Source organism: Lynx rufus, unplaced genomic scaffold (assembly GCF_022079265.1).
Source record: "Lynx rufus isolate CCGP_SWC_20201006 ecotype Redwood Valley unplaced genomic scaffold, mLynRuf1.p SCAF_18, whole genome shotgun sequence".
Classification (NCBI taxonomy): domain Eukaryota; kingdom Metazoa; phylum Chordata; class Mammalia; order Carnivora; family Felidae; genus Lynx; species Lynx rufus.
This window is the reverse complement of record NW_025814832.1, coordinates 26,056,296-26,084,172: the sequence shown is the minus strand read 5'-3', so window position 1 is coordinate 26,084,172 and position 27,877 is coordinate 26,056,296. Positions and strand designations below refer to the sequence as shown.

Below are 27,877 nucleotides of genomic sequence, written 5' to 3'. Positions count from 1 at the left end.
TCTACTTAATACATGTTTATAAAAACCCTTTAAAATTTGACTGAATAGTTAAAATTCTTTTTATCTCCTAGAAGGTCCAGTGATTTTGAATGACTACGATTTAACCAAACCTCATGAAACAGAAAATGCAGACAGTGTGGAAGGCCCAACCAATGAAGATGAAGATATAGGAGGTGAGCCATTGAGTATGGACTAAAACTGGTTATAGATATGGTTGAGGCTAAATATGTGGAAGAAATCAGAAACTTGCATTTGTGGGTTGAGTTGAAAGTAATTAAGTTTTGTTCATTTTACGAATATTAATATTTAATAATTTGCTAAAGGGTATCAGCAAACTTTGAGAATTTAAGGTGCTTATTCAGTATTCAAGTTATACTAACTTCATTTCTAAAATGTTTATTTGACTCTTTTCTGTTGTAAAAATAATACATGTTCATTATAGAAATTGTGGGGTATTTCCCAACACCAACAACCAATTCTCCAATTCTTCAGAGAATAACTGGGTGTCCCACAATTCCATTAAATTCTCATACTAACTCCTGGAATTAGCAAAGAACCCACATGTTAAAGGCTCAGTCCCACAAGACTGTCCTCACTTTAGACACCAGTTGAAACTACCAGGTCTCCATGTTACCTACATTTCTGTCCAGCTTGGCTACAAATGCAGGGTTTTCCACACCCACCCTCCTCAGGTTTGATAAGTTGCTAGAATGACTCAGAGAATTTAGGAAAGTGCTTTACTATTACTAGTTTATCATAATGGATACAATTCAAGAACAGCCAAATGGAAGAAATGCATAAGGCAAAGTATGTTTAAGACTTTTTATAGAGCTCAATCTTCAGAACCTACCCAGTGCCCCCCTATCACTTTGTCTTTCTGGTGATGAACCCATCCTGACTAGGGCCCTTACCCTAACTCACCTCATTAGCAGAAACTTAGGTGTGATTGAAAAGAGATTATTATAAATAACAAAAGATACTCCTATCACTCAGGAAGATTCCAAGGTTTGGGAGGACTCTTGTGCCAGGAACCTGGGACAAAGACCAAATATATTTTTGTATTTTACCATAGGCTACCCACTGGTCTTTGAGCACAAATCTCTTGTAACAAAGGATCATAGGGGCGCCTAGGTGGCTTAGTCCATTAAGCTTCCAACTTTGGCTCAGGTCATGATTTCGTGGTTTGTGAGTTTGAGCCCCACACCGGGCTCTGTGCTGACGGCTCAGAGCCTGGTGCTTGCTTCAGATTCTGTGTCTCCCTCTCTCTCTGCCCCTCGCCTGCTCACTCTCAAAAATAAATAAAACACTAAAAATTTTTTTACAAAAGGATCGTAAAAGTCAAGATACTGGCACATTACTACAGTCACATTCAGTCATTAATAATTATTCTGGTCCATCATCATATCATTTGAAAATGTCTCCCAGGGTGAGGTCACTCAGGTTTACAGCCTTCCATTTGATTTTGTCAGGTTCCAAAAACAGGAGTGGTCTCAGCAATGTATGGCTTCACCTTTTCAGCATCTGGTATAATTGAACTGAGAGACAATATTTACAAGTTTCTTGTTCTGAGCCTCTCTTGACATTTTAATATAATACTGGATTTCCTTCATTACATAATCCATTGATTGATTTCTTTACCCTCAGCTACTATTCCTTCTTCTCTTCATCTGCCTGAACTTTTCCACTTTTGGAAGAAACATGAGGTTTAGCTGCTGTGCTGGTCTAGATTGCAGGCAACAATACTAGTATAGCAAGTGCCTCCCCCTCAATCCACTCCTGTTCATATAGGGTAGAGTTACTTAGGTACAGAACTAGCAGGCTATTTTTGCCACTAGCAGCATAGCTGCAGTCACTGTTAACCTCAGTTTTGCCAAATGGAGTGAAGGCACAACCTACCCTATCAGGCCTTTAGGAATTCTGACATAAAGGTTTAAAACTGTAGCTACTTGGAACGTGTGGGTGGCCCAGTTGGTTAAGCGTCCAACTTCGGCTCAGGTCATGATCTCACAGTTCATGAGTTTGAGCCCTGCATCAGGCAATGTGCTGATAGCTCAGAGCCTGGAGCCTGCTTCGGATTCTGTATCTCCGTCTCTCTCTCTCTGCCCCTCCCCTGCTCACTCTCTCTCAAAAATAAATAAACGTTAAAAATTAAATAAACAACAAACCTGTAGCTACAGTTTCTTGCTTAGGAATCATCTCTGTTTCTGTCATTTGTTGCAGCGCTGGTCCTATGACTACTGCATCAGGTAGGAAAGAGAAAGCTGAGGTGATGTGGGGAAGAAAAAAAAGTATGGTCATGAAACCAGTGTCCTCTCCTCTTAGGAAGAATTATAGTCATACCAATATTCCCCCCCCCCCCCCCCCGTGGAAAAAATTGCACAGTCACACTAGCATCCTCTTCCATCTCTCTTCCCCAGATTCACCAGAAAAACAGGAATCTATCAACAGGGACATTCCCTTAACCCTGCTCGTGTTAAGTGTGAGCACACATTCTTGAAGACATGTAAACCAGCCAGCCCTTCATGTCTACACGTTCCCGTTTCAAACAACCAGTGTTTCAGTTGCCTGTTCCAATTCTCTATGAAACTATTCTTCTGAGGACAATATCTCTCTGCCCATCATTTGACATTATGGACTGTAAAGTGTGTTCTTCTCCCAAAGAAATGTGATTTGGTGGCCCAAATTGGTGCAGTATCTTCTGATCTGGGTTGTGGGGTTTTTTTATTTGTTTGTTTTTTGGGTTTTTTTTGGTTTTGTTTTGTTTTTTAGTACCCTGACCATTTGCATCTACAACCAGGTAAGCAATACACAGTCCAGAGTCAGTGTCTATTCTGTCAAAAACCATTTGTAAGCCCCCTGGGGCTACTGGCATTGGTTCAGTGTAATCCACTTGCCAGCTATGTATAGGGCCTTACCTCTGAGGAATCTTCCCCATAGCCATCGGAAGCCTCTGTCTCTCTTGTTGACAGATAGAACAGTTATTGTTGGCATTTTGAGCCTCAGAGAGTGCGAAAGGAATATGTCCAGATTCAGCCCTCTGTATTTCTGTGGTCCCCAAATGTCTATACCTTTCATGGACACCATTTGGCCACTTCAAGTAAGTGCACTGTGATATCCACTTGGTTCCAATCCCCTTCCAAACCTGGAAGGGGATTCTTCTGATGGGCATTGACATGTCCTACTTTAATGCACTCCTCAGATTCCTGTAGTGATTTCCATACGGTCATGCCCTATATGGGCATCGCTTTAAAAGACCAGTTTTCAAGGCACCTGGCTGGCTCAGTCAGTAGAGCATATGACTCTTGATCTCAGGTTTGTGAGTTAGAGCCCCACACTGGGTGTAGAGATTACTTAAATAAATAATCCTTATAAATAAATAAAAATAAATAAATAAATAAATAAATAAATAAATAAATAAATAACCAGTTTTCCTTCTGCCTATCCATATGGCCTGGCCACTGGCCATCACTCATGAATCAGGTAAAAACCAAAATGTGGAGGCTTTTGTCATTGTTAAAATTCTTCCATCACTGCTAGGAAAACAGCATGTAATTCATCCCACTGAACTGATGTTTTTACATCTTCAATCAGAGTGGTGGTCTTCCAAACAGGATATTGTTCATTTACCTTGGAACAGCTATCCAGCAGCTCTTTGCTGGTCAGTCAGTAGCTGTTTATCGGGCACTTCTAAGCAATGATAGAATCTGGCAGCCTCATACAGTTCCAAAGTCAGTCCTAGGAGAGAAGAGGCTCACTGCTTGTCAGTACCTCCTGCTTGCATTCCTCAGGTAGCATAATCCTGTATAAACCATTTCCATTTTATTGTGGAACTGTCTTGGGTATTGCCCTCCCAGAAGCATTAGAGCATTTCTGTGACATCACCTAAGATATCATGGGTATGCCAGATGTTAAGATTGTTTTTTTCTGCAGTCATAGGGCAGTTTCAATTGCCTCTACTAATTGCCTCTAAAATGGAATTCTTGATTCCACCATCCCAACAGTCATCGCTGGGAAACACTTGCAGACTTTTGCCATAAAGCCCAGTCTATGCTCCATATGGACCCATCATCTGTCCCCACCAGCGCTGCAGCTTCTCTTCTACACTGTGGACTTGGGCAAGCTTATCCATCCCCATTTAGAATGTCCAATTAATAGGACAGATTTACATGACTTCTGTCTTATGGAAACAATTCCCCAGTCAGACACAATGTCCATGCCCATAATACATTCAGGTGAAAGAGATGCAGCCACTTCAAACATACCAGCTTTCCTCCAGACTTTCACATTAGTCTTTCAACCCTTCCATTCTTAACTGTAGCCTCCATCAGGACTTTATGAACAGGTTTTAGTTTTATAAAATGAAGTAAGGGAGATGTTCCCCAGTCAGACATAATATCCATTCCCATAACACTTTCAGGTAAAAGAGACACAATTTCTTTAAATACAGCCTATTTCTGGGGTGCCTCGGTGGCTCAGTCAGTTAAGCATCTGATTCTTGATTTTGGCTCAGGTCATGATCTCACAGTTCGTGAGACAGAGCCCTACATGGGTCTGCACTGAGGTCTGCGCTAATAGCCAGAGCCTGCTTGGGACTCTCTTTCACTTCTCTCTCTGCCGTTGCCCCCCTTGCATGCCCTTGCTGTCTCTCAAAATAAATAAATAAACTTTTGGGGTGCCTGGATGGCTCAGTCGGTTAAGTGTCCGACTTTGGCTCAGGTCATGATCTCACAGTTTGTGAGTTCGATCCCCACGTTGGGCTCTGTGCTGACAGCTCAGAGCCTGGAGCCTGCTTCAGATTGTGTCTCCCTCTCTGCCCCTAAACTGCTTGTTCACTCACTCTTTCTCTCTCTCTCTCTCTCTCTCTCTCTCAAAAGTAAATAAAATACTTTTTAAAATTAAAAATAAATAAATAAATAAACTTAAAAATAATAAGCAGTCCAATTTCCACCAAGCCTCCCCTTTAATCCTATCAACCCTTACATTTTTATATTCTCTCAAATTGAAGGCCCCTATAAGGCTTCACATAACAAGCCACAGTGAATGAGGCTTCCATGTCAGGGAGTCCCAGAAACTTTTCTTCTTCACCCTCCTAACCATTTTACCCCTTCACATGCTGAAGACTTTAGGTCCCTAGTTAGAGGTTGAGCCCATCCCTTTTGTCATGACAAAGATTAATCTGTCCGACTATTGCCCTAGCTGATTTCAGATCAGATTTCTGTTTGTAATCTTTGCCTTCTGGCTTTGTAAATTCCTGTACACTGAAGAGAAGAGTGGACTTGTTTGGGGCCCTTTAAGGGAGGCGGTCCCTTTGGTCTACCCAACCTTGCACACTGCTGTCTTAAGACCTTAAGACCTTTGTTTCAACCCCATCAATATGTTTCCTTTATCCTGTTTCTTAATAACAATCTGAAGATTTTCACCCTGCTGAGATGAGTCCTTTGACTCTCCCCTTTATTTTTCTTCTTTGCTTTGGACTTACCAATGTTTGCTTTATTCTTCTTATTTCTTAATAACCATTTACAATTTTCCACCTTGCTGGGACAAGTCCCTTGACTCTCCTTTCTGCCTTTTCTCATTTTCTTGTTAATTAACCTAATGTTTTTATTAGCATCTGTAAAACCCAAGAGGGGAAGCTAAGGCAGCAGATTCACTCAGGTTTCTTGGACTGTTACTTGATTTTGCAGCAGGAAGGTTACACGGGGTGCCTGTGCAAAAAGGCAGAAAACTGTGTTTTCTTAGATTCTGTATTTGTCTCTTTGGCATCCATTCACCACAGGACCAGTTTTATTAACTGTATTGTCTTATATTCTGTATTTTGGATGCTTTGACATTTGGGGTCCTTACAGACCTGAGGAAAGGCTGCTTTTCCCGGGGATAGCCAATTCTTACAGATAGCAGAGGGGTTAGCTAGGATCATGCTTTTCATGTACAAATCAACCAATCTGGAGTCTGTATGTCTCGCCCATCTTCTTACCTAACTCTCATACACCAAGTTAATATTTCCTCTGCCCAAAATCATCTTACAATGAAGTATATCAGATAACTAGAGACCATTCTATGCCCCAAAGTCTTCCAGAATTATTCAAACCAGCCAATCCTAAACTATTTACTCTGCCTACCTTGCCTTTTCTCAGAAACTCCAATAAAAACGCTAGCCTAGGATTTCCTTCACTGCTCTTTTCTGCCTCCTGACTGGCACTGGTGCTTTCCCCTGTGACCCTGTGTGGCATGTGGCAGTACCCTTCTATGAGTCCTGTGAGTATAATAAACTTCTTCCTTCAAATCTTTGTTCTCATCTCCTCTTATAGCTCTACCAGCTTCACCATACCATATCCAATATGCATGTTCTTAGAATACCCCTTTAAACCACAGCATATACCATGACCAGGGTAACAGGCACATTCCATGAATGAATATGTCTGTTATCATAAAGCCAATCCTATATGGCTTACATACAAAGTATATCAGCTGTTACACTTCGGTGTTCCACTCAACATTTATAAATGGAGGCAGATAGTCCTCTTCTCAGGGTAAACAGACCCTACAGTGGTTTTATCTAGTCCACCAGACTGCTGTGTGTCTGGATCATGTATAGCCATCTGTGATTATTCCATAGTGAGTTGTGGGCTGGGTATCAACTCAAACATGTTCTTCTTCTCTGTAGAATTCAAAACCAAATATACTTGCTCTAAATTAGTCACTCTTACTGTCCATTTTAGTAATGGCTCTTCAAGAAGCTGATGATACTGATTTACAAAATGAGATGCCTTCACACTATACCCCCTGATTTCAATAGTTTCTCGGTTTTTCCCTCCCTCAATGTGAACTCTCTTTTTGGTGACCGGAGGTCTTAGAGGTCCTCTCTGTTATTACCTCAACATTTTACCTTTTGGGGAAGGTTTTAGCCTAATATCTGAAGCTTAAACCAGCCAAAGTCTGAGCTTGGTCGAACATTAAGGTTTGAGCCAAAACTCTCTTTTCATTTCATTTTCATTTTCATAGTAACCAATTTCACCGTTTTCCGATTGGTTTGCATTTCTTTATGAATCCAGTGAACCACTCCCCAGGAATTGGATCCATTTCTGAAAACCCTTGGTAATTTTACCTTTAGTAACTGATCGTAACATAGCTCCTTAACCATAACATGAGTCACCACATGGCCAGGACTCAGAAGTCCCTAATTTCTTGCTCTTTCTTCCTTTTTCTTCCCAAACCACATGTTTCCACGAACCAGACTGTTCTAGCAAATCCCACTCCTGACACCAATTCTGGGATTTTTTTTTTTTTTTCTTTTCCAACACCAACAACCAATTCTTCAGACTCCAATTGGGCATCTAAAAATTCAATTCAATTATCATACTAACTCCTGGAGCATAGAACCCACAGGTTAAAGGCTCAGTCCCACAGAACCCACAGGTTAAGAGCTCAGTCCCACAAGACTGCCCTCACTTTAGATACCAGTTGGAACTACCAGGTCTCCATGTTACCTGCACTTCTGTCCAGCTTGGCTACAAATGAAGGATTTTCCGTACCCACCCCCCTCAGGTTTGATAAGTTGCTAGAATGACTCAAAGAATTTAGGAGAAATTTTTACTTAATGTTTCTAGTTTAGTATAAAGGTCCAACTCAGGAACAGCCAAATGGAAGAGATGCATAGAGAAAGGTATGGACTGGTGGGGCATAGAGCATCCATGCCCTCTCTGGGCACACCACCCGCCCATCATCTTGATGTGTTTACCAACCCAGAAACTCTCTGAATCTCATTATTCAAGAGTACTTATAGAGCTCAATCTCCAGTCCCTACTCCCCTTCCCAGAGCTTGGTGGTTGTGACTGAAACCCTTAACCCTTAACCACTTGGTCTTCCTGGTGACTATCCCATCCTGAGGCTAACTAAGGGCCCCATCCTAAGTTCATTAGTATAAACTCAGGTATGATTGAAAGAAGGTTGTTATGAATAACAAAAGACACTCCTGTCACATAGGAAATTCCAAGGGTTTTAGGAACTCTGTCAGGAACTGGGGACAAAGACTAAATATATTTTTATATTTTACCACAGTTTGGAAAGTTCATAGAAAGAAAAAAGAAAAAATCACCTCTATCCTTGCCACCCAAGTATAGTCTGTATCAGCAGTATGGAAAACTTCTAGGCTTTTTGTGAATTTGGAACACTATATTTATATTAACATTGCACACATTTTATGCTAATATTTATGTTGATAAATCTGATCACTATTCCTTTATGAATGTCACTCAGATCTCATCTTAGATGTCATTTCTTCAGAGAGATTTTCCCTAACAACCCAGTGACTGTTCTTTTTTATCCGGTCGCTATTTTAACACACTACCCTATTTTAATTCTCTGCATGGCACTTACCATGGATAATTTTGGAGTTTTATTTATTTCTTTATACTTCTACCTTTTATGAGCCAGGATCTTGGGCTGTCTTTTTCACTGCTAGATATTTGTAGCACCTAGAATAGTACTTGGCTCATAGTAGGGTGTACAATAAATATTTGTCAAATAAGTAACTAAATGAGTACATTAGGTTAATTATACATGTGTATCTATGTGTTTCATAAAGGAAGAAAAGAAAAAAAAAGAATGTTTGAGATCTTTTCCTTTTGTCTTAGATTCTTAAGGGACCAAGAAATACAATTCTGTGTCTAAAACTTCTGAGATTCAAATCACAGCTTCAACTAACATTCCAGCTCTGCCTAGTTGTACATTAATTTGTACCAGTTCTTAACCACAGAGACTGAAAAAATGCTGCCTGGCACAGGATGTGGTCATTTGTGCTGAGGAAAGGCATACAATGTTCTATCAGTTTTATGCAACCTCTTGAAGATGCCATCCATGGAGTCACACTCAGAATGAGGCAAACAATAACTGTGCCTTTGGCTTGCATTTTTCTGAATTAGTGTTTCTGAGTTCTGGTAGGTGATGCCATTTAAGTTTATGTTTGAACTTTTGGTCAGGAAATTTATAATTTATGTTAGAATTTGCTCTGGATTCAGAAATAGCTTGTGAGTTTTATGTTTTCAGGTGATCAGAAAAAAAAAAAAAAAACCCAACAGGTTAAACACTCAAACATAAACAAAACACCAAAGAATTTCATTCAACAATAGGAATTTAAAACAAATATTGTAAAAACTCATGTGATACAGCACTTCTCTGGGAATCCATACAATAGGTTCCAGTCCTCTGCATTTTGACCCTGCTCCAGACATGCTTCCAAGGAGAAAAGAGAGAGATTCAGTCTCTGTGGTCCACTCAATCAATTTGGGTCATCTTCAACTGCTGTAGCTTCTGGTCCCATTTCTATCACCTTACCTCCAATTCAATGTCAGTGATGATTGGGATATTGGTGTATTTTTCTCAGTTGTTAGGGGTCTGGGAGTGTCATAATGGTTCTTGGTAGAGACTAGAAGATATAATCAATCATTCTAAATGGTTTGGGAAAGAGAGAAGAAATGGCTGTTTCCTCTAAGCCTGATTTAAAAAGAAAAGAACAGGGGCACCTGGGTGGCTCAGTTGGTTAGGCATCTGACTTGGGCTCAAGTCATGACCTCACAGTTTGTGAGCCTGAGCCCCGCGTCAGGCTCTGTGTTGACATCTCAGAGCCTGGAGCCTGCTTCAGATTCTGTGTCTCCTCTCTCTGCCCCTCCCCAACTTGTGCTCTGTCTCTCTATGTCTCTCAAAGAATAAGTAAATGTAAAGAAAAAAAAAAGAAATGAACACGCTAACTTTAGCATTATTTTATTATTTCATTATTAAACTCCAAACTGATTATTGTACTGTTAATGCTAGCACTTAATCTGAATCATATACCTTTGGAAAAGGATGTTACAAGGTCTCTGCTTTTTAAAAAGATAAAATATGATCAGTACATACAAATTATACATGCTAAATTGAAAAATAATAGAACTGAAAAGTAGCATTGCCTGATAAAAGATATGGCTATTGCGTAATAAGGTACTTCTGTCATATGTAGCATAGAGATGCTTTAAGACTAGTTAGGATTATACTTTTAAAGGTAGTTAGAATTAATTTTTTAAAGAAAATTTAGCTATAATGTAATAATGATTATAAACAAATTTAAAAGCATACTTTAGAGGATCCAATTTTATTTAAGTCTATTGGAAGCATTTTTTCTAATGTTCTTTAAAAAGTTTTAGAACTAAGATCTGTCTTGGAATATTTTAAATTCAGAATAAATGTAATCATGTCTGATTTATATGTTAAAGCAAGTGAAATGTCATGTGCATCTAAGTTTCCAGCTCTTAGAAAATTGTTTTATACCAAAGAGACTCATAAATATGGAGAACAAACTGAGGGTTGCTGGAGGGGTTGTGGGAGGGGGGATGGGCTAAATGGGTAAGGGGCATTAAGGAATCTACTGAAATCATTGCTTCACTATATGCTAACTAATTTGTATGTAAATTTTAAAAAATAAAAAATAAAGTTAAATCAAAAAAGAAAAAGAAAATTGTTTTATAGAAGATTAGAATGCTAACTTTATTTTTCTCTTATGGAATGACAGACTAAATTTTTTAGGGGGAAAGAGTGTTTACCAATTGGAATTATTGTGTGAGAAACAAAATAAAATATTTGGAAAAAAACTTTTAAAAGATAGTAACATTTAACATAAATTCACTTGTTTCCTACCCTCCAGATATTTTGATAATTTTTAGTTTTTGTTTTGTTTTTTAAGTGATCTCTATGCCCAGCGTGGGGCTTGAACTCACAATCCAGAGATGATATATATATATATATATATATATATATATATATATATATATTTTTTTTTTTTTTTTTTTTTTTTTTTTTACTATATATTCCTAGGAGCCTAGTGCAGGAGTTAACAATTTTTTTCTGTAAAGGGCCAGATAGTAAATATCTTGGGCTTTGTGGCCAAATGATCTCTGTTGCAAACTTCTCAACTCTGCTGTTGTAGTGTAAAGCAGCTATAGAACATACATAAATGATGTGCATGGCTGCATACTAGTAACTTTATTTACAAACACAGGCTGTGAGACAGATTTGGCCTGCAGACCATAGCTTACTGACTCCTGGCCTAATGTATACATTTATCGTATGATGAGTTAAGAAAGCTTTTGTTCCTTGAAAGGAACAATGTTCATGTAAATATTTCAAAAGGACATTAATGGGGAGTCTAACACTATTATTTTCTAAATTAGAAAAATATAGGAGCATCTGGATGGCTCAGTCAGTTAAGCATCCCACTCTTGATCTCAGCTCAGGTCATGGTCTCATGGTTGGTGAGTTCCAACCCTGTGTTGGGCTCTTTGTGTGCAAGTGGTGCGCTCTCTCCTTCTCAGAATAAATAAATACACTTTTTTTTTAAAAAAAGAAAAGAGGGGAGGCACTGGGGTGGCTCAGTTGGTTAAGTGTCTGACTTTGGCTCAGGTCATGATCTCAGGATTCATGAGTTCATCATCGGGCTCTGTGCTGACAGCTTAGAGTCTGGAGCCCGCTTCAGATTCTGTGTCTCCCTCTCTCTTTGCCCCTCCCCCACTCACACTCTGTTGCTCTTTGTCTCAAAAATAAATAAACATTAAAAAATTAAAATTAGGGGCGCCTGGGTGGCGCAGTCGGTTAGGCGTCCGACTTCAGCCAGGTCACGATCTCGCGGTCCGCGAGTTCAAGCCCCGCGTCGGGCTCTGGGCTGATGGCTCAGAGCCTGGAGCCTGTTTCCGATTCTGTGTCTCCCTCTCTCTCTGCCCCTCCCCCGTTCATGCTCTGTCTCTCTCTGTCCCAAAAATGAATAAACGTTGAAAAAAAATTAAAAAAAAATTAAAATTAAAATTAACAACTACATGGATGGAACTACAGGGTATTATGCTCAGCGAAATTAGCCAGTCAAAGAAAGACAAATATCATATGACTTCACTCAGAAGAATTTAAGATACCAAACAGATGAACATAAGGGAAGGAAAGCAAAAATACTATTAAAAGAAGGAGGGGGACAAAACATAAGAGACTCTTAAATAAAGAGAACAAACTGAGGGTTGCTGGAGGGGTTGGGGGGGATGGGCTAAATGGGTAAGGGACATTAGGGAGGATACTTGTTTGGATGAGCACTGGGTATTATACTTAGGGGATAAATCACTGGAATCTACTGAAATCATTATAGCACTATATGCTAACTAACTTGGATGTAAATTTAAAAATAAATAAGTAAATAAATCAATTTAAATTTTAAAAAAATAAGAAAAAAAGAAAAGAGGGGCACCAGGGTGGCTCAGCTGGTTAAGCGTCTGACTTCAGCTCAGGTCATGATCTCACGGTTTGTGAGTTCAAGCCCTGCGTTGGACTCTGTGCTGACAGCTTGGAGCCTGGAGCCTGCTTTGGATTCTGTGTCTCCCTCTCTCTCTGCCTCTCCCCTACTTGCAAGCTCTCTCTCTCAAAAATAAACATTAAAATTTTTTTTTTAATTTTTAAAAAATTTGAAAAGAGAAAAGAAAAATATATATCACCACTAGCTTTGTTTATCTCACACATATATAGTGATTATGGCTCTGTACATAAATTAATTGGTCACAAATAAAATATGTGGATTAAATGTTGTGTTACCACTTAGTTGGCTCCTCCTTTCTTCTTGAAAATTTAAATCTAATAGACTAATGCACTGGAAATATTTACATCAATTCAAGTTAATTTCCTCCATGAGACCTCCTTGTACTATCCCAGCTCCCTCAAGTGTAGTCTTAGGGCTGAGTTTTTGGAGTGTGTTTAATTAATACTTGTTTAAGCACCTAATTATACTGTATCTGGAATTGTTTGTGCATGACAAACTTTCACCCAATTCCATTATAAACTTTTTTAAAAAAAGAGCCCTAATAGCTTACATTTATATCTTTGTAAAAATACCTACCTATGAGGTGATATAATCCAAGTGAATTGAAAAAAAAAGACCTGAAGATGTTCAGAGTTCTTTTTCAAGCCTGGTCATTGACTCCTATGAAGAATTATTATTTCTATTCTTCTCAGTGGTGACCAGACTGATCTTGAGCAGTAGGAAATAACCAAGGATCCCTAAGTCTTTATTTTTGTTTAGCATTTGATGAGTGCAGGGGTATTGTAAACACTTCACTGAATATGAAGGACATTGGGACCTTCCTGTCAGACCTAAGATGTCATTGAGAAACCATAATGTCAAAAGCAGAAGTTAAAGAAATATTTACAACATTTCAAAAAAAAAAAAAAGAATATCCCTATTTCTTGTGTTCACTGAGGAACCCAATAAAATAAAAGCCTCTGGACATCAGGGCCAGAGATCAGGTGTGGTTCATAGTAGTGTACCCAGGGATATACTAGGTAGAAATGAGACAGCTGGTGGAATGTCATCACAGCAAGGCCCTGTAAAAAAAAAAAAGTAATGAAGTCGAGTACAAAATGACTGAGGTAGAACCTTACAGCTTTTTGTTTCAGTCCTCCTTTTGAAATTGGATCCCCATCTTTGCCATTTCCCACTTTGAATATGGAAGAAAAGATTCTGTCATGAGCAAGTAAGTTTTGAGATTGTGATTTGATATGCATGTGCTGTTGGCTTTACTTTTCCTCTTTGAATAATTAGGAAAAATTATTGTGGCCCCCAATTCTCTACATTTAACACACTACTAGCCCCCAATTTTCAGCAGCCCCTCACAACCACCATCTCTTTCTGCCTACACAAGCAGTTTGTTCTGGAGCTGCAATGGGGCCCAAAATTATACAACACACCTCAGTATCCATCAACACCACTGTTTGTCCTGCCTAAATTGCACATTTACCCTTTGAATCAGCTACCTAGGGCTTCTGTAACAAACTACCACAGACTGGAGGGCTTAAAGCAACAGTAATTTATTCTCTCACACTTCTGGAGGCCTGAAGTCTCACTCAAATCAGGGTGTCAGCACGGCCATGCTCCCTCTGAAGGAACTTCCTTTGCTTCTGTCTAGTTTCTGCCGGCTCTCAGCAACCCTCAGCGTTCCTTGGCTCATGGTAGTGTGACTCCAACCTCTGCCTCCTTCACATGGCCTTCCCCCTGTATATGTCTCTGTATGTCTTCTATTCTTATATAGACACCAGTCATTGGATTAAGGGCCCATCCTAATCCAGTGTGACCTCATTTTAACTAATAACATCCACAAAAGTCATTCTTAGATTTCTGGCAAACATGAATTTTGGGGAGATACTTCAATGCACTACATTATTTCTGTCTCTAATCTTCACAACTATCAAATACCCCTTAAATAAAATAGATGAAATAGATTGCTTTTTAATTATTTGTATAGTGGTGATCAATTAGTATTTATTTAATTATTTCTGTAAGATATAAGATTGTACCTGCTTCCATGAGAAAAGTTGAATTTGATAATTTTTGATAGGCCTTAAATTTTCTCTATTGTGATATCTTGTGTGATGCTTAGATGAAATATAAAAAATTTAATTAAAAAGTCTGTTGAGAGGCGCCTGGTGGCTCAGTCAGTTGAGGATCCGACTTCGGCTCAGGTCATGATCTCATGGTCTGAGTTCGAGCCCCGCGTTGGGCTCTGGGCTGACAGCTCAGAGCCTGGAGCTTGCTTGGGATTCTGTGTCTCCCTCTCTCTGCCCCTCCTCCACTCATGCTCTGTCTCTCTCTTTCTGTCAAAAATAAATAAACATTAAAAAAAATTAAAAAAAAAAAAGAAAGTCTGTTGAAAGGGGCACCTTGGTGGCTCAGTTGGTTGAGTGTCCGACTTCAGCTCAGGTCATGATCCCATGGTTCAGGGGTTCTAGCCCTGCATCAGGCTCTGCACTGACAATGTGGAGTCTGCTTGGGATTCTCTCTCTCTCCCTCCCTCTCTCTCTGCCCCCCTCCTCCAACACTCACTGTCTCTCAGAATAAACTTAAAAAATATATTTAAAAAAAAAAAGTCTGCTGAAAAAAAATTCTTCCCACCTTAGGACCTAAGAAGATACAATGCCTGTCTTCAGTAGCTTTCCATATCAGAGTCTCAGTCTCTTTTGAGGTGTACAACGTTTTTGCGCTCATGAGAAATACAAACTACTTTGATGCTTCTGAAAGGGGGGGAAAAAACCCAAGCCACATTTGTGGTTTATGGATGCTAATTACTGCTACATTTAGATGTGTGAAGGAGGGGTCTATGGCTGGAGCGAGCTGGGAGAGACCAAGTCAGCCTCGCCTAGGTGCTCACTGAGGTTCCAGTGGTACTGCTCAGCACACGCAAATATATGCTTCAAAAGGAAGTGCCGTTTTTATCAAAATATTACATCTCTCAAGCCCAGATCAAGACCTGTCGCTCATGGGATGCAGGGGTTATCTTACAAAATCAGCAGTGCTTTGCTGCAGAAGTTCACTCACAGGGGATTTCTGTAAGCGCTCACAATGGGCAGAGGCTTTACCGCTTCTACTGTGTCAAACGGGTAAGTTCTGTTGGTGACAGAACACCTCTCCTTGAATCTTTTTAACAGAAAACATCTCTGGACTTTTTTTTTCCAACCAAGCTGTGTAGCACAGTGAACTAAAAGGAACTTAATAGGAAGATATTTGGCATCTGCAAAAGAGGAATGGACAATTGTGATGGTTGACAGAAAAATGGATCTGCTCACCCACTGCTCACTTAGTGGGTCCTCAAAGACTCTTCCCCCCTTCCTTTTGTGTTTCTTTAACTGTGGAGCAGGCATACATGTGCCTCCTTGGAGTGGAAACAAGATGCATGTGAAATAAAATGTAGATTCCAATTCAGTTGGTTATCTGTATTCATGAAACACCCATGTGTGCCTGATAACTAACTCTCATAGGATCTGATCTTGCCAAGCGAGTTCAGCTGCTCAAACTAAATTTGGCACCAGGCATAGTGACCTGGGCCATTGTGTACCCTGGTGCAGTTTGGTAACCACATGAAGGCACCCTGCTGAGGAATAAGTGAGGAATCCCAGTGGTGTGCCAGAGTCAGCTCATAATCTCTTATTAAACTTTCAGGAATTTCGTCAGCCGGTTGACTTCACATTGGTAGCTTGAATTGGGCCATGGTATTTGTACCACTGACATCAGCAAGTGCTACAAATAAGCCCTTCCCCCGCTCTGCATTGGTTTTTAAGCACTTACCAGCATACCACTAGACTGAGGACTGAATGAAATCCTGTTCTGGCTCGCCAGGTCATCATTTTTCATAATCTGTCAGAGGGGCCTTTTTTTCTTTTTCTTTTTCCTTGTAATTTGCATGGGGGAAAATAGTGTTGGAGATGAGAAGAGTATGAGACCTTTCCACAACATGGTAGGTAGGATCCACAAATTTTATCTTTACAGTATAGGGATCACATGATTGTAAAGTTAATGGAATAATAGGAGGAACTGTTACAAAAAGCACAAAGCAATGACAGTGAGGTTTAGACTAGACACAACTGACCATACCTTAAACTTAAAATGTCCCAAAAAATCATGAGTCGGTTACTTCCTTCTGAATCCCATAACAATTTTAGCTTGCTTCTATCAGTGAACGGAGGATGAGTGGACAGCTGGAGGCAATTACCAATCTTGTTATATTAAATTTTATACATACTGCATTGTGGCAGCTCTTACTGTACTTTACTGTCTTCCAAAGAGTTGACAACATGGCAAGGGCAGAGTCTCTTTTTTAGTATTATTCTTCTTTTAGGCCAGAGGTGGGGTATGTAGTAAATACTCAGTATTTACCCATTTTTCTTTCTGCCTTTCCATCCAACCATCCATTTATCCATTCATCCCTGCATTGTTCCAAGTGCTCACTAAATAACTGTCATTCGGTTAAGTAAAGTGAAGAAGAGCATATGAATACAGTTTGGCAATGGGGCTTTTTTAGCTGTGTTCTTCAAACTGGGATATGGGAAGACTTTTCAAAGATGACATAGGGGTGGGTAATTTTCAGAGGATCTACTTCAGTATGTTCTCTTTCCTAAATCTGATCTGCTCTACAAAGCTGTTGTAGTTGAGGTTCTTCTTCTGTGTCTCCCCTTTCACATTGATCCTTCTCCACTTTATAAAAGAAAGACACATCTCTTGCCCATCCCAAATCTTACTCTTTGCCCTAAGGTGTAAATACTTCCAGGATGCCAAATAAGGGGTCATTTAGATAATTTATTTTTTAAGATGATTTTTTAAAAATGTTTATTTATTTTCGAGAGAGAGAGAGAGAGAGAGAGAGAGAGAGAGTGGCTGGGGGACAGAGAGAGAGGGGGACAAAGGATCTGAAGCAGGCTCTGCTGTTATAGCAGTGAGCCCAATGTGAAACTTGAACTCACAAACAGTGAGATCATGTCCTGAGCCAAAGTCAGACACTCAACCAACTAAGCCACCCAGGCATTCTGATAATTTCTTTAATCAAACTTTTATAAAATGCATACCCCTCCACCCATATCATTAAGAGATACATTTCCAACAAATTTTAGTTTTTATATTTAACAATTATTGATCAAGGTTTGCATTATACCTATTTTGTTTTAATCAATTGTGTGCTAATAATTGTAATAACTCAATCCAGAAGAAATTTTTTAACACTTAGCACTGCATGGTAACAAAAACATTTTTATTTATACATATATTGTTGTAGAGACATATGATAGGATGAGCAATATTCAAGCATAAGAGAATGGTGCATAAGGATGAAGTTCTATAGGAAAAGTGAAATGGAAATAGAAGTTCAGGGAGAAATTTTCTGATTTTTTTTTAAAAGCTTATTTATGGGGCGCCTGGGTGGCGCAGTCGGTTAAGCGTCCGACTTCAGCCAGGTCACGATCTCGCGGTCCGTGAGTTCGAGCCCCGCGTCGGGCTCTGGGCTGATGGCTCAGAGCCTGGAGCCTGTTTCCGATTCTGTGTCTCCCTCTCTCTCTGCCCCTCCCTCGTTCATGCTCTGCCTCTCTCTGTCCCAAAAATAAATAAACGTTGAAAAAAAAAATTTAAAAGCTTATTTATGAATTTTTAAATTTATGATGGAGTAAATCAAATCACTAATATATGCATTCCATTGGCTATATCTGGAAGAGTGTAATAACAGTTTAAACCATTATAATTTACTATAAACAAAATGTGTGCTTGTAAAATGTTTAAATTATGAGGGGTGCCTGGGTGGCTCAGTAGGTTAAGCGTCTGACTCTTGATTTCAGCTCAGGTCATGGTCTCGAGGCCATGAGATTAAGCCCCACATCAGATTGAGTGTGGAGCCTGCCTGAGATTCTCTCTCTCCCTCTCTCTCTGTCCCTCCCACTCTCTCTTGGGCATGCTCCCTTTCTCTCTCTCTCAAAATAAATAAACATCAAATAAATAAGTAAATAAATAGATAGAGATGAAAAATTGTAGATGTCAACTTAATTTCCACTTAATGCCCACTGGGTACAGGGGAGAAATATATAACTTTCAAAATTCTTTTGAATATACTTGAGCAAGTAATTTGAAGGCCAGCCACTATCATATAAATTATATACAGTACACTGTATATAAAGGAGCCTTCAATTTAATCCTAACCCTATTTAAAAGCCTGATACAAAGATTCTCAATCCAAAATCTTAAGGTTTGGGAAACCTCTCTTGTGAAATTTTGAGTTTATGGGCACGTGTGCCTTTTTTCTGGGTCAAGAGTACAGTTCTCATAGAAGTCCACAACCCAAAAGATTAAAAAGCTCTGACCAAAGTGTATGAGGTCTTAAGCCTTCTTAACTTTGCTGTTTTTGTAATAGTTTCATATGTAATGGTCTATAGAATGGCTCCCAACATAAATAATTTTGAGTCAGCTCTGTATGTATATAAAATAACATATACTAATAAAAAAAATCATGAAATAGGCATAATCCCTCTTGGGGCGCCTGGGTGGCTCAGTCAGTTGAGCGTCTGACGTCCACTCAGGTCCTGATCTCACAGTTCGTGAGTTCAAGCCCCACGTCAGTCTCTGCTGTCAGCACGGAGCCCACTTCAGATCCTCTGCCCTCCTTTGTTTCTGCCCCTCCCCAATTTGCACTATCTCTCTCTCTCTCAAAAATAAACATTAAATTTTTTTTTTAAAGAAATAGGCATAATCCTCCTTTTTGTCACAGACCTGAAACCTATTGTAGGGCAGTCTTTTAATTTTATTCCTTGCCAATTCAAAGATCTTTCCCTTTTCTTAATTTTAATAAAGAAAGTTACAGATGTTTCATCCACAGAAAAATGCCAGATGGAAATTTTTTAAACAGTTTTTTAAAAAGAATAGATAGATATCATTTGCCCCTGACAATTCTGTTGTGTGGTATCTAATTTAGCATCTAATACTCAGTGGTCTAGTAATAGGTTGATATAGTTTTCAGGCTTAGAATTAGGAAGATTACATTTGGAAGTGACTGATAGCACAGCAGTTTGAAAGCTTTGGATTTTAAAGTGTCACACACACAGCAGATGAGTGAAGATGTCAGAGCCAAGCCTAAAGGAGGACCCTCGTAATCCAGCCCTTGGTGTATAACCTTCAAACACCAATAAACAAGATTATCTGGATTTAACATGTGACCTTTTTCATTCTGACTGGTAGGTCCAGATGTTTTCTCATTCAGCTGCCTGGTTGAAATCTGCTTTTTAACCGACTGCAATTGGATCTAGATTGGAGGTTGTAGAAATGACAGTCTTGAAAACTCTATTCTGCAGGGGGTGATGCTGTCTAAACAGTAACATATGGAGACTGATGGTTTAATAATTAAAAATAATTTGTGACCTTACCCTTAATAGATTTGTTAATTATGTCAACTGAATAAGTAAAAATGGGATTGTGGTAGATATTTCACTATATTAGTCAGTCTGGTGGCATTAAAAACATTGACAAGATTTGTTAGAACGAGGCTTTCTTGCACCTGTGTCTACAGAAGCAGAAATCCCAGTCATGCCTTTGTTACCCTTTGTTACCCCTCAAGGAAGTTCATGGCAGCCCTAGAGACAATAGGAAAGCCTCTTTATTAGGTTCTTTTAAGGCAGTCTAAGCTTATGGCTATACTTCTCATCCACCCAAACTTGGGCACAACTTACTGTACGTTTATTCCCTCTTTTCATTGTTTGGAGCCCAGGACTATTTCTGGAATTTTGTTATAAACTGTTCATTACAATCATCTTGGTTTTCTGGTTCTAGTCCTTTAGGTTGTACTGGTCCTGTCTCTGAGACTATATGGAAAAAATATTTATTTTCTTCTTTTCTTATGGGAGTATTAAACTCTCACATCACTGGGTAAACCCTCAGAGAGCTTCCCCATGGGCTTTTATACCACTGCTGACTTGTAGGTCAGGGATAGTCCTCATTAATTAATTAATAATCATAGCCTAGTAAGGCACACTAAATTATTAACAGAATAGAAAGTAAGACATGAAAGCAAAAAAAGACATAAAAGCACAAAATGTGACAAGGAAGTAATATAATTAGAAAATCTGGATATTTATGGATTTTAGCACAACTTAGCAAAAATCGGTGTTATTTAGGTATTCTCTGAAGTTAATACTAAAATATTATCAATCTGGTTGGTTATAAAATAATTAAGTATGGGAAATGTCTTATGAAGCCAACTCTTACAGTTACTTTAGTTTTCTTTCCTACTGCCAAGTAACAGATGCACCTGGTGTTTTTTTTAACACAATACTTATTAATTTCTTTGAGAAGGGCATGATTAGTTACACAGGAACAAAAGGAGTTAAAGATAGTTTCATGAGGATTTGTCATATGGGATTAATCGTAGGTCAAAAGCTACACTTGTCACAATGCTTCCTGTAATAGTTGGTAAATAAGTAGCTAAACTCTACCTTCTTGAGACAGAATCAGTATCCGTGTAGCTAGATATTAGTTGTCGGGTTAGTTTTTTTTTTTTTTAATTCTTATAGAGTTTTTTTAAATAGCTTTTTTAAAAATGTTTATTTATGTTTGAGAGAGAGAGAGAGAAAGTGCAAGCGGGGGAGGGACAAAGAGAGAGGGAGACAGAAAATCCAAAGAAAGCTCTAACCTGTCAGCGCAGAGCCTGACATGGGGCTTGAACTCACGAACCATGAGATCATAACCTGAGCTGAAGTCAGACTCTCAGCAGAATGAGCCACCCAGGTACCCCTAACAGCTTTTAATTTACATACATTTAAGTGTTCAAGTCAATGATTTTTAGTAAATTTACAGAGTTGTGCAACTAGCACCATGTTTTGGAACATTTCTATCATCCTAAAAAAATCCCTGGTACCTGTTTGCAGTGAATCCCCATTCCCAGCCCAAGACAAGTAATAATCTGATTTTTGTCTCTATATAGATTTGCCATTTCTGGACATCTCATATAAAAGGAATAATACAATATGTAGTCTTTTGCTTCTGGCTTCTTTCACTTAGCATAATGTGTTTTTTTTTTAATGTTTATTTATTTTGAGAGAGAGAAAGAGAGAGGCAGAAAGAGGGAGAGAGAGAGAGAATCCCAAGCAGACTTCGCGCTGTCAGGGCAGAGCCTGATGCGGGGCTCAACTCACAAACAGTGAGACATTGACCTGAGCCAAATGTGTTTCTTTTTTTTTTTTTAACTTTATCTGTATTATTGCATGTTTTAGTACTTTGTTTCTTTTTATTTCTGAATAATATTCTATTTTATTGATGAAATACATTTTGTTTATTAATTCACCAATTGGTAGACCTTCTGACTGTTTCCATTTTTTGGCTCATGAATAATCCTGCTATGAATGTTTGTGTGCAAGTCTTTGTGCAGACTTATGTTTTCATTTCTTTTGGGTAGATACCTAGGAGTCAAATTGCTGGGTTGTATGATAAATTTATGTTTAATTTTATAAGAAATATCTATATTAGTTATCTATTACTGTGTAACAAATTACCCCAAACCTTAGCAGCCTAAAGCAATACAAATTTATTATCTCAGAAATACAGGCACAGTTTATTTGGATTCTCTGTTTCTTTCAAAGCTGCAATCAAGGTATTGACCTAGACTGTGGTTTCATCTGCAGGCTTGACTAGGGAAGGATCAAATTCCAAACTCATTCGTGTAATTGTCAGGATTCAGTTCCTTGAGGGTTCTTGGAGTGGGCCTTGTTTCCTAGGTTGGCTAGAAATAGCCTTCAGTTCTTCACCACATAGGCTCTCTAGCTTACTTCATCAGAGAAGCACATGAGAAGCACCTGAGAGAGAGTGAGAACAGGATGGAAATCGTAGGTTTTTATAATCTAACAACAGAAGTGATTTCCCATCGCTTTTGCCATGTTCTTTTAACTAGAAGCAAATCACCTAGGTCCAATCCACATTCAAGGGGAGGAGATTATAAAAGGATATGAACACTAGGAGTCAGAGATTATTTGGAACCATTTCAGAAGGCTATCTATTACACAGCCAAATTTTTCCCAAATGGCTGTGCCATTTCACATTCCCACCAGCAGCATATTATGAGTGCATATTCTCCATATCCTTACCAACACTCATAGCTGTCTTTTTGATCACAGCCATTGTAGTGGGTATGAAGTGGCATTTCATTGTGCTTTTAATTTGCATGCCTCTAATTACTAATGATGCTGAACCTCATTTCATTTGCTGATTGTTCATTTGTGTAATTTCTTTGGTGAAATGTCAATTCAAATATTTTTCACATTTTTAATTGGATTATTTGGCTTACTATTGAACTATAAGATGTTTTCATTTATGAATCATGCCTTCAGGAGGGCGCCTGGGTGGCTCAGTCGGTTATGCATCTGACTTCAGCTCAGGTCATGATCTCACAGTTCATGGGTTTGAGCCTCACGTCGGGCTTTATGCTGACAGGCCAGAGCCTGGAGCCTGCTTTGGATTCTGTCTCCCTCTCTCTGCCCCTTTCCCCACTCACACTCTGTCTCTGTCTCTCAAAAATAAATAAATGTTAAAAAAATTTTTTTTAATGAATCATGCTTTTGGTATCATATCTAAGAAATCTTTGCCTAACTCAAGGTCACAAAGATATTATGTGTCAGCTACTATGCTAGGCCTTTATATACATTATTTTGCCTAATGTAATTACAGTAACAGCCCTGTTAGGTGTAGATAATATCATCATTGTACAAGTGAGAAAATTTACAGAAATCAAGCGACTTGCTGAGATCACACAAGTAGAGTACAGCTTGAACCTAGATTTTGTCTACTCCAAAGCCTTTTCTCTTTCATCAGAACTTAAAAAAAAATACATTCAAATCATTTTTAGTGGGCAACATAAGAGGGAAATACCCTATTGTCTTTTCCTTATAATTATCAGTACCCACTTCGGTGCTATTTGAATACTGTTAATAAAAACCTCTCTATTCATTATCATTGGAGGTTGTCTTTTGAAGTAGAAAAAGACTTGTACTCCAGTTTACAGCTAGATTCCATCCTGGTTTTATTCTGCCCGACATTATACCCTCCACTGTTTCTGGTAGAGCAACAATGGATCTTTGCTTGCAGTCTTGAAGTGTGTTACTGGGCAGCTGTTAAGCAGTTGTTATACTTTACCCCCAGGGACAAGCATGTTCCAGTGACAAGATAGCTTATTCCCTTATGTGCTTTTAGCATTGTACATTCACCTAGGACAAGTCAGTGCTGAGTTTTTCCTTGTATCTTAGTGCTCTAATTCCATTATTTGAAAACCAGAGAGAATGGAGGAAGCAGAGAGGAAGAAAAGTCCAAACAATATGTAGCAGATAGTAAATTTTATTTTATATGTATTTTGTTTTAATCAATATAATGTTAAAAAGAGCAAGAATCCTCTAATTCTTAATCCATATATTCATTTTCTTCTCTTTCAAGAATGCTTTAAATCCTTTGGGTCTGGTTGGTATACCATAAGTTAGAAATACAATTTGTTGTTTTCCTCTGCTGTGGCCTAACATGCTAACCTTAGGCAAAATTACAATCTGCGCAATTTTTAAAAAACGTCTCCAACCTTAGGTTTGTACTTGAAGCAAAGAACAGAATAATTGTTCACCCCTTCCTTCCTTCTGGCCTTCTTTCCTTCCTTTCTTCTGTTCATTTGGTAAGCAGTAACTAAGCTAAACTGTGTTCCTGGCACAGTGCTACATGTTAAGTTTGTGAGTGGAATAATATACAGACATTGACAATAAGCAGCCACTAGGTAAAGGGGAAAACAGGGACTAGTATAGCGGGAGCAGTTTGGAAGGAAAGTCAAAAAGAGAGAAATAATGAGCTAGGTTGCAACTTGTTGAGTGTGGAACAAGTAGAAGAAATCTAAGAAGTAATTGGAAGTACCTGTTGGGCTGAGCAGGGAGAACTAGGCTAGAAATAGAGATGGGGTCATCCACAACAGAAGGTTGGATTAAGAGAATATGTAAAGTGAAAAAACAAAAGGTTAAAGAAACAGGCCCCAGGAGACCATTGACACCTAGGAGACCAAGAAAAAGGAGTAGACTGAAGAAACAAATAAGTGAGGTAGAATAGAATCAGGCAGGAATAGAGCTCAGGGAAGAGGTTTAAGAAGCAGGGACTGGGTGGGGGTGGGGGGGGGCAGTGCCTGGGTGACTCAGTGAGTTAAGTATTTCTTGTTTTCAGCTCAGGTCATGATCTCTCTCAGTTCATGAGTTTGAACCCCGCATAGCGTTCCATGCTGACAGTACAGAGCCTGCTTGGGATTCAATCTCTCTCCCTCTCTCTCTGCCCCTCCCCTACTGCCACATTCACTTTCTCTCTCCCTCTCAAAATAAATAAATAAACTTAAAAAAAAAAAAAAAAAAGCAGGGACTGGTCATACTATTCCAAAGGATGACATCCTGTTCCAAAGTGAGGGAATAGGGGAAACAAAAGGCTGACCACCATGAGCAAAGAAGTCAACTGGAGAACTGGTTATCTATCACTGTGGGGTTTGGGTGTTTTTCGAATGTATCATGAGGAGAAATTCTGCTTACCACATCTCAGCTTCAGAGTGTTGTAGACAAATTAGGGAGTGGTACAGCAAAGTGGCTTATTCTTTCTTCCCTTCCTGGCCGCCTTCTTCTTCATCATCTTGTTTAAGTTTATTTTGAGAGAGACAGAGAGAGTACAAACAGGGGAGGGGCAGAGAGAGAGGGAGAATCCCAAGCAGGCCTGTGTGGTCCTTGCACAGAACCTGATGGGGAGCTCAAACTCATGAACCTGGAGATCATGACCTGAGGCAAAATCAAGAGATGGACGCTTAACCGACTGAGCCACCCAGGTGCCCCCCTTCCTCTTAAATTGGTTCAGGCTGCCCAAAGAGTTCATTCATCCATTCATTTATTCATTCAATACCTAGAGTAAGTGAGCCCTCTGAAAGCTTCTGGGGACACAAATATTATTAAATATTAAAACCTGACCCCTGCCTTGAAGATACTCCTAATCTATATGGGAAATAAACATGTTAACTGTCATGTAACACAACACATACTATGCAGGAACATACCAGGAACATACCAGGAACTTCTGTAGTGAATGTGGAGGCATTTTCATTCCTTTCTTTACCTGTGATCCTCAGTTTAGTGTTGTGTCAGTCAGGATATTTTTAGCCAATTTAACTGTATTTGGACGATAATTTTTTAATTTTTCTAAGTATTCTATTTTAATATGCTTTAAATGTTTTAATTGCACTCAAAAAAGAGAGTGAATATTCTATACAAAGGAATTATAAATGAAAAGGAAGATTTTTCTTCTGTATTTATTAATGAAATGTCTACTAGGTAAACAATCTCTGATTGGGCAACATCTTAAACCTCAACCTCTTTATTTTTTAAATATATTTTTTAAACTTATTTATTTATTTTGAGAGAGAGAGAGTGAGAGAGAGAAAGCAAGCACATGAGAGGGGAAGAGGCAGAGAGTGAGGGAGAGAAAATCCCAAGCAGGCTCCCAAACTATGAGATCATGACCTGAGCTGGAATCAAAAGTTGGCTGCTCAACTGACTGAGCCACCCAAGTGCTCCAAACCTCAACCTTTTTAGATATATTTTCATTCTTTATTTTTCAATGGATAGTAGTTACTTCTCAGAAATAGAAATATAAAATAATACATAGGTTAAATGATCAATAGAAAAGTTCATAGTTATAATAGAGAGAAATGAAAAAGCCACTATATTTGTATACTGCTTTATAGTTTAGAAGGAACTTTCACACACCATGTTCTTCAATCCTCACAACTGTAGATGAAGACATCTGAAGAGTAAATTTAGCCCACTGAGCAGCTGGAACCTCACCTACCACTGATATGTAGTATATTCCTGTTAAAAGTAATAAATCTCCTCTTGTTCTGATAGGGAAGCAAAGCATCACACTGAAATTATTAAACAAAATTAGTTTTATTATTATGGCAATGAATGAGCTATTTGATAGTCAGATAATAAGACAAAGATTAACATCATTAGTTAAGTGGAGAATGGTTCCTTTGCAACAGAAACCTTCTTCATGTTTTCATGCTAAAGTTTTTGAATATGAAGCGACATGATTTAGCAATTACCAGTTTAGATTTTTTAAATGTTCATTAATTTATTTTTGAGAGAGAGAGGGAGAGGAAGAGAAAGAGAGAGAGAGAGAGAGAGAGAGAGAGAGAGAGAGAACGAGCAGGGGAGGGACAGAGAGAGAATTCCAAGTAGGCTTCACACTCAGCACAGAGCCTGACTCGGGGCTCGATCATGACCTGAGCTGAAATCGAGTCAGACGTTTAACTGACTAAGCCATCCAGGTGCCCTACAGTTGAGATTTTTTTAAGAGCAGATTTAAGTCTGATAAGAATATGTTTTAATGAAAACTTTAACCAAACCAAAGATTAGCCAAACTGCATATCTCTTATTTTGCTGCTATTAAGATATATTTCATCTCTTAGCCATCTGGTTCACCTTTTCCAGTTTTTTCCTAATTTTAAAATAGGTGTTTTAAAAATTAATAGATGTCTACCATTTTAAATTTTAAAAGAAGAAAAAAAGGAAAACATAATAGATCCTATAAATCAATGACCAAAACTTTTGCTTTCATTGAAGCTTTATAATTTTACTGGTTAGCAAATACTAGAACTTAGTATTCTTTAGTTGGCAAAATAGCATTGGTTTTCCTCCCCCCTCACTTTACAAATAAAAATGTAAATTAGAAAATGAAAATGACCCATGATTTCAGTGTTCTTGTTTCTGATACAAAGAGACCATTGTAGGAAAGGAGTAGAGATATTAATTTTATAAGGAAAACTGTTTTAGTCAATCTATTTCTGTTGTATTGGATGGTAGCAACAAATTCTGTAGGCTAAATACCTACAATACATATATCTCCCGTTTTGCTCTTTAGTGCTTCAAGCTTCTAAATCCTATTAACAGCTGTCAAAACCTGGTAAACTATTTAGATGCTTTCACAATTTGTTTAATTGGATAGTTAGAAAATGGCATGCTAGAAAAGCCCACCCCCCCTTTCTTTTAGCCTGGCTGAACATCTGTAGCATTAGGGCCTCATTATCTCTGAATTGGCATAGCAAATCAGTGGCATCATTAAAATGCCACATTAAGATGATTAAGCTTCTTTGTTATCCAGTTGACTTTTGCATGTGCTGAGGATTTCATGGTTATGACCCCTAATCCTTGTAAAACACTTAAACAACATCACCCTTTTGTGTCTTCCCTGTTCAAGAGCCTCTATCTTGTTTTGCCCCTTCTCACAATATCTCTGGCAAACTTAAGGCTATTACTCCAAGCTTTGTCCTTCTTTGAGTTGGATTCTGAGATCCATAATTCAGAGTGGAAACTCAGAACCCCCTTTCTGCACTGGGAAATTCCTACTAACGTGCTATCTAAGACATCCAAGTTGCCTGTTCCATTTGCCATCTTTGATAGGTTCTTCTCTCCAACTGAGCATTTTATGTGCCTGTAAAAACAAACTGAGGCACAGTTGGCTGAGAGTGCTATTGCC

The 27,877-nt window shown here is 38.7% G+C and overlaps 1 protein-coding gene across 2 annotated transcripts in view; it reads left to right on the top strand.

The window, feature by feature from the left end:
- The window catches only part of IKZF3 (IKAROS family zinc finger 3), an 89,585-nt gene that overhangs the window by 25,584 nt on the left and 36,124 nt on the right, over positions 1–27,877 (top strand). The window contains exon 3 of one of the 2 annotated variants that reach the window (XM_047081227.1): positions 75–173. In XM_047081227.1, coding sequence (XP_046937183.1) covers positions 75–173 — 99 coding nt within the window. Of the gene's footprint in view, positions 1–71; positions 174–27,877 lie in introns of both variants that reach the window. The other variant, XM_047081226.1, reaches the window with a different exon arrangement.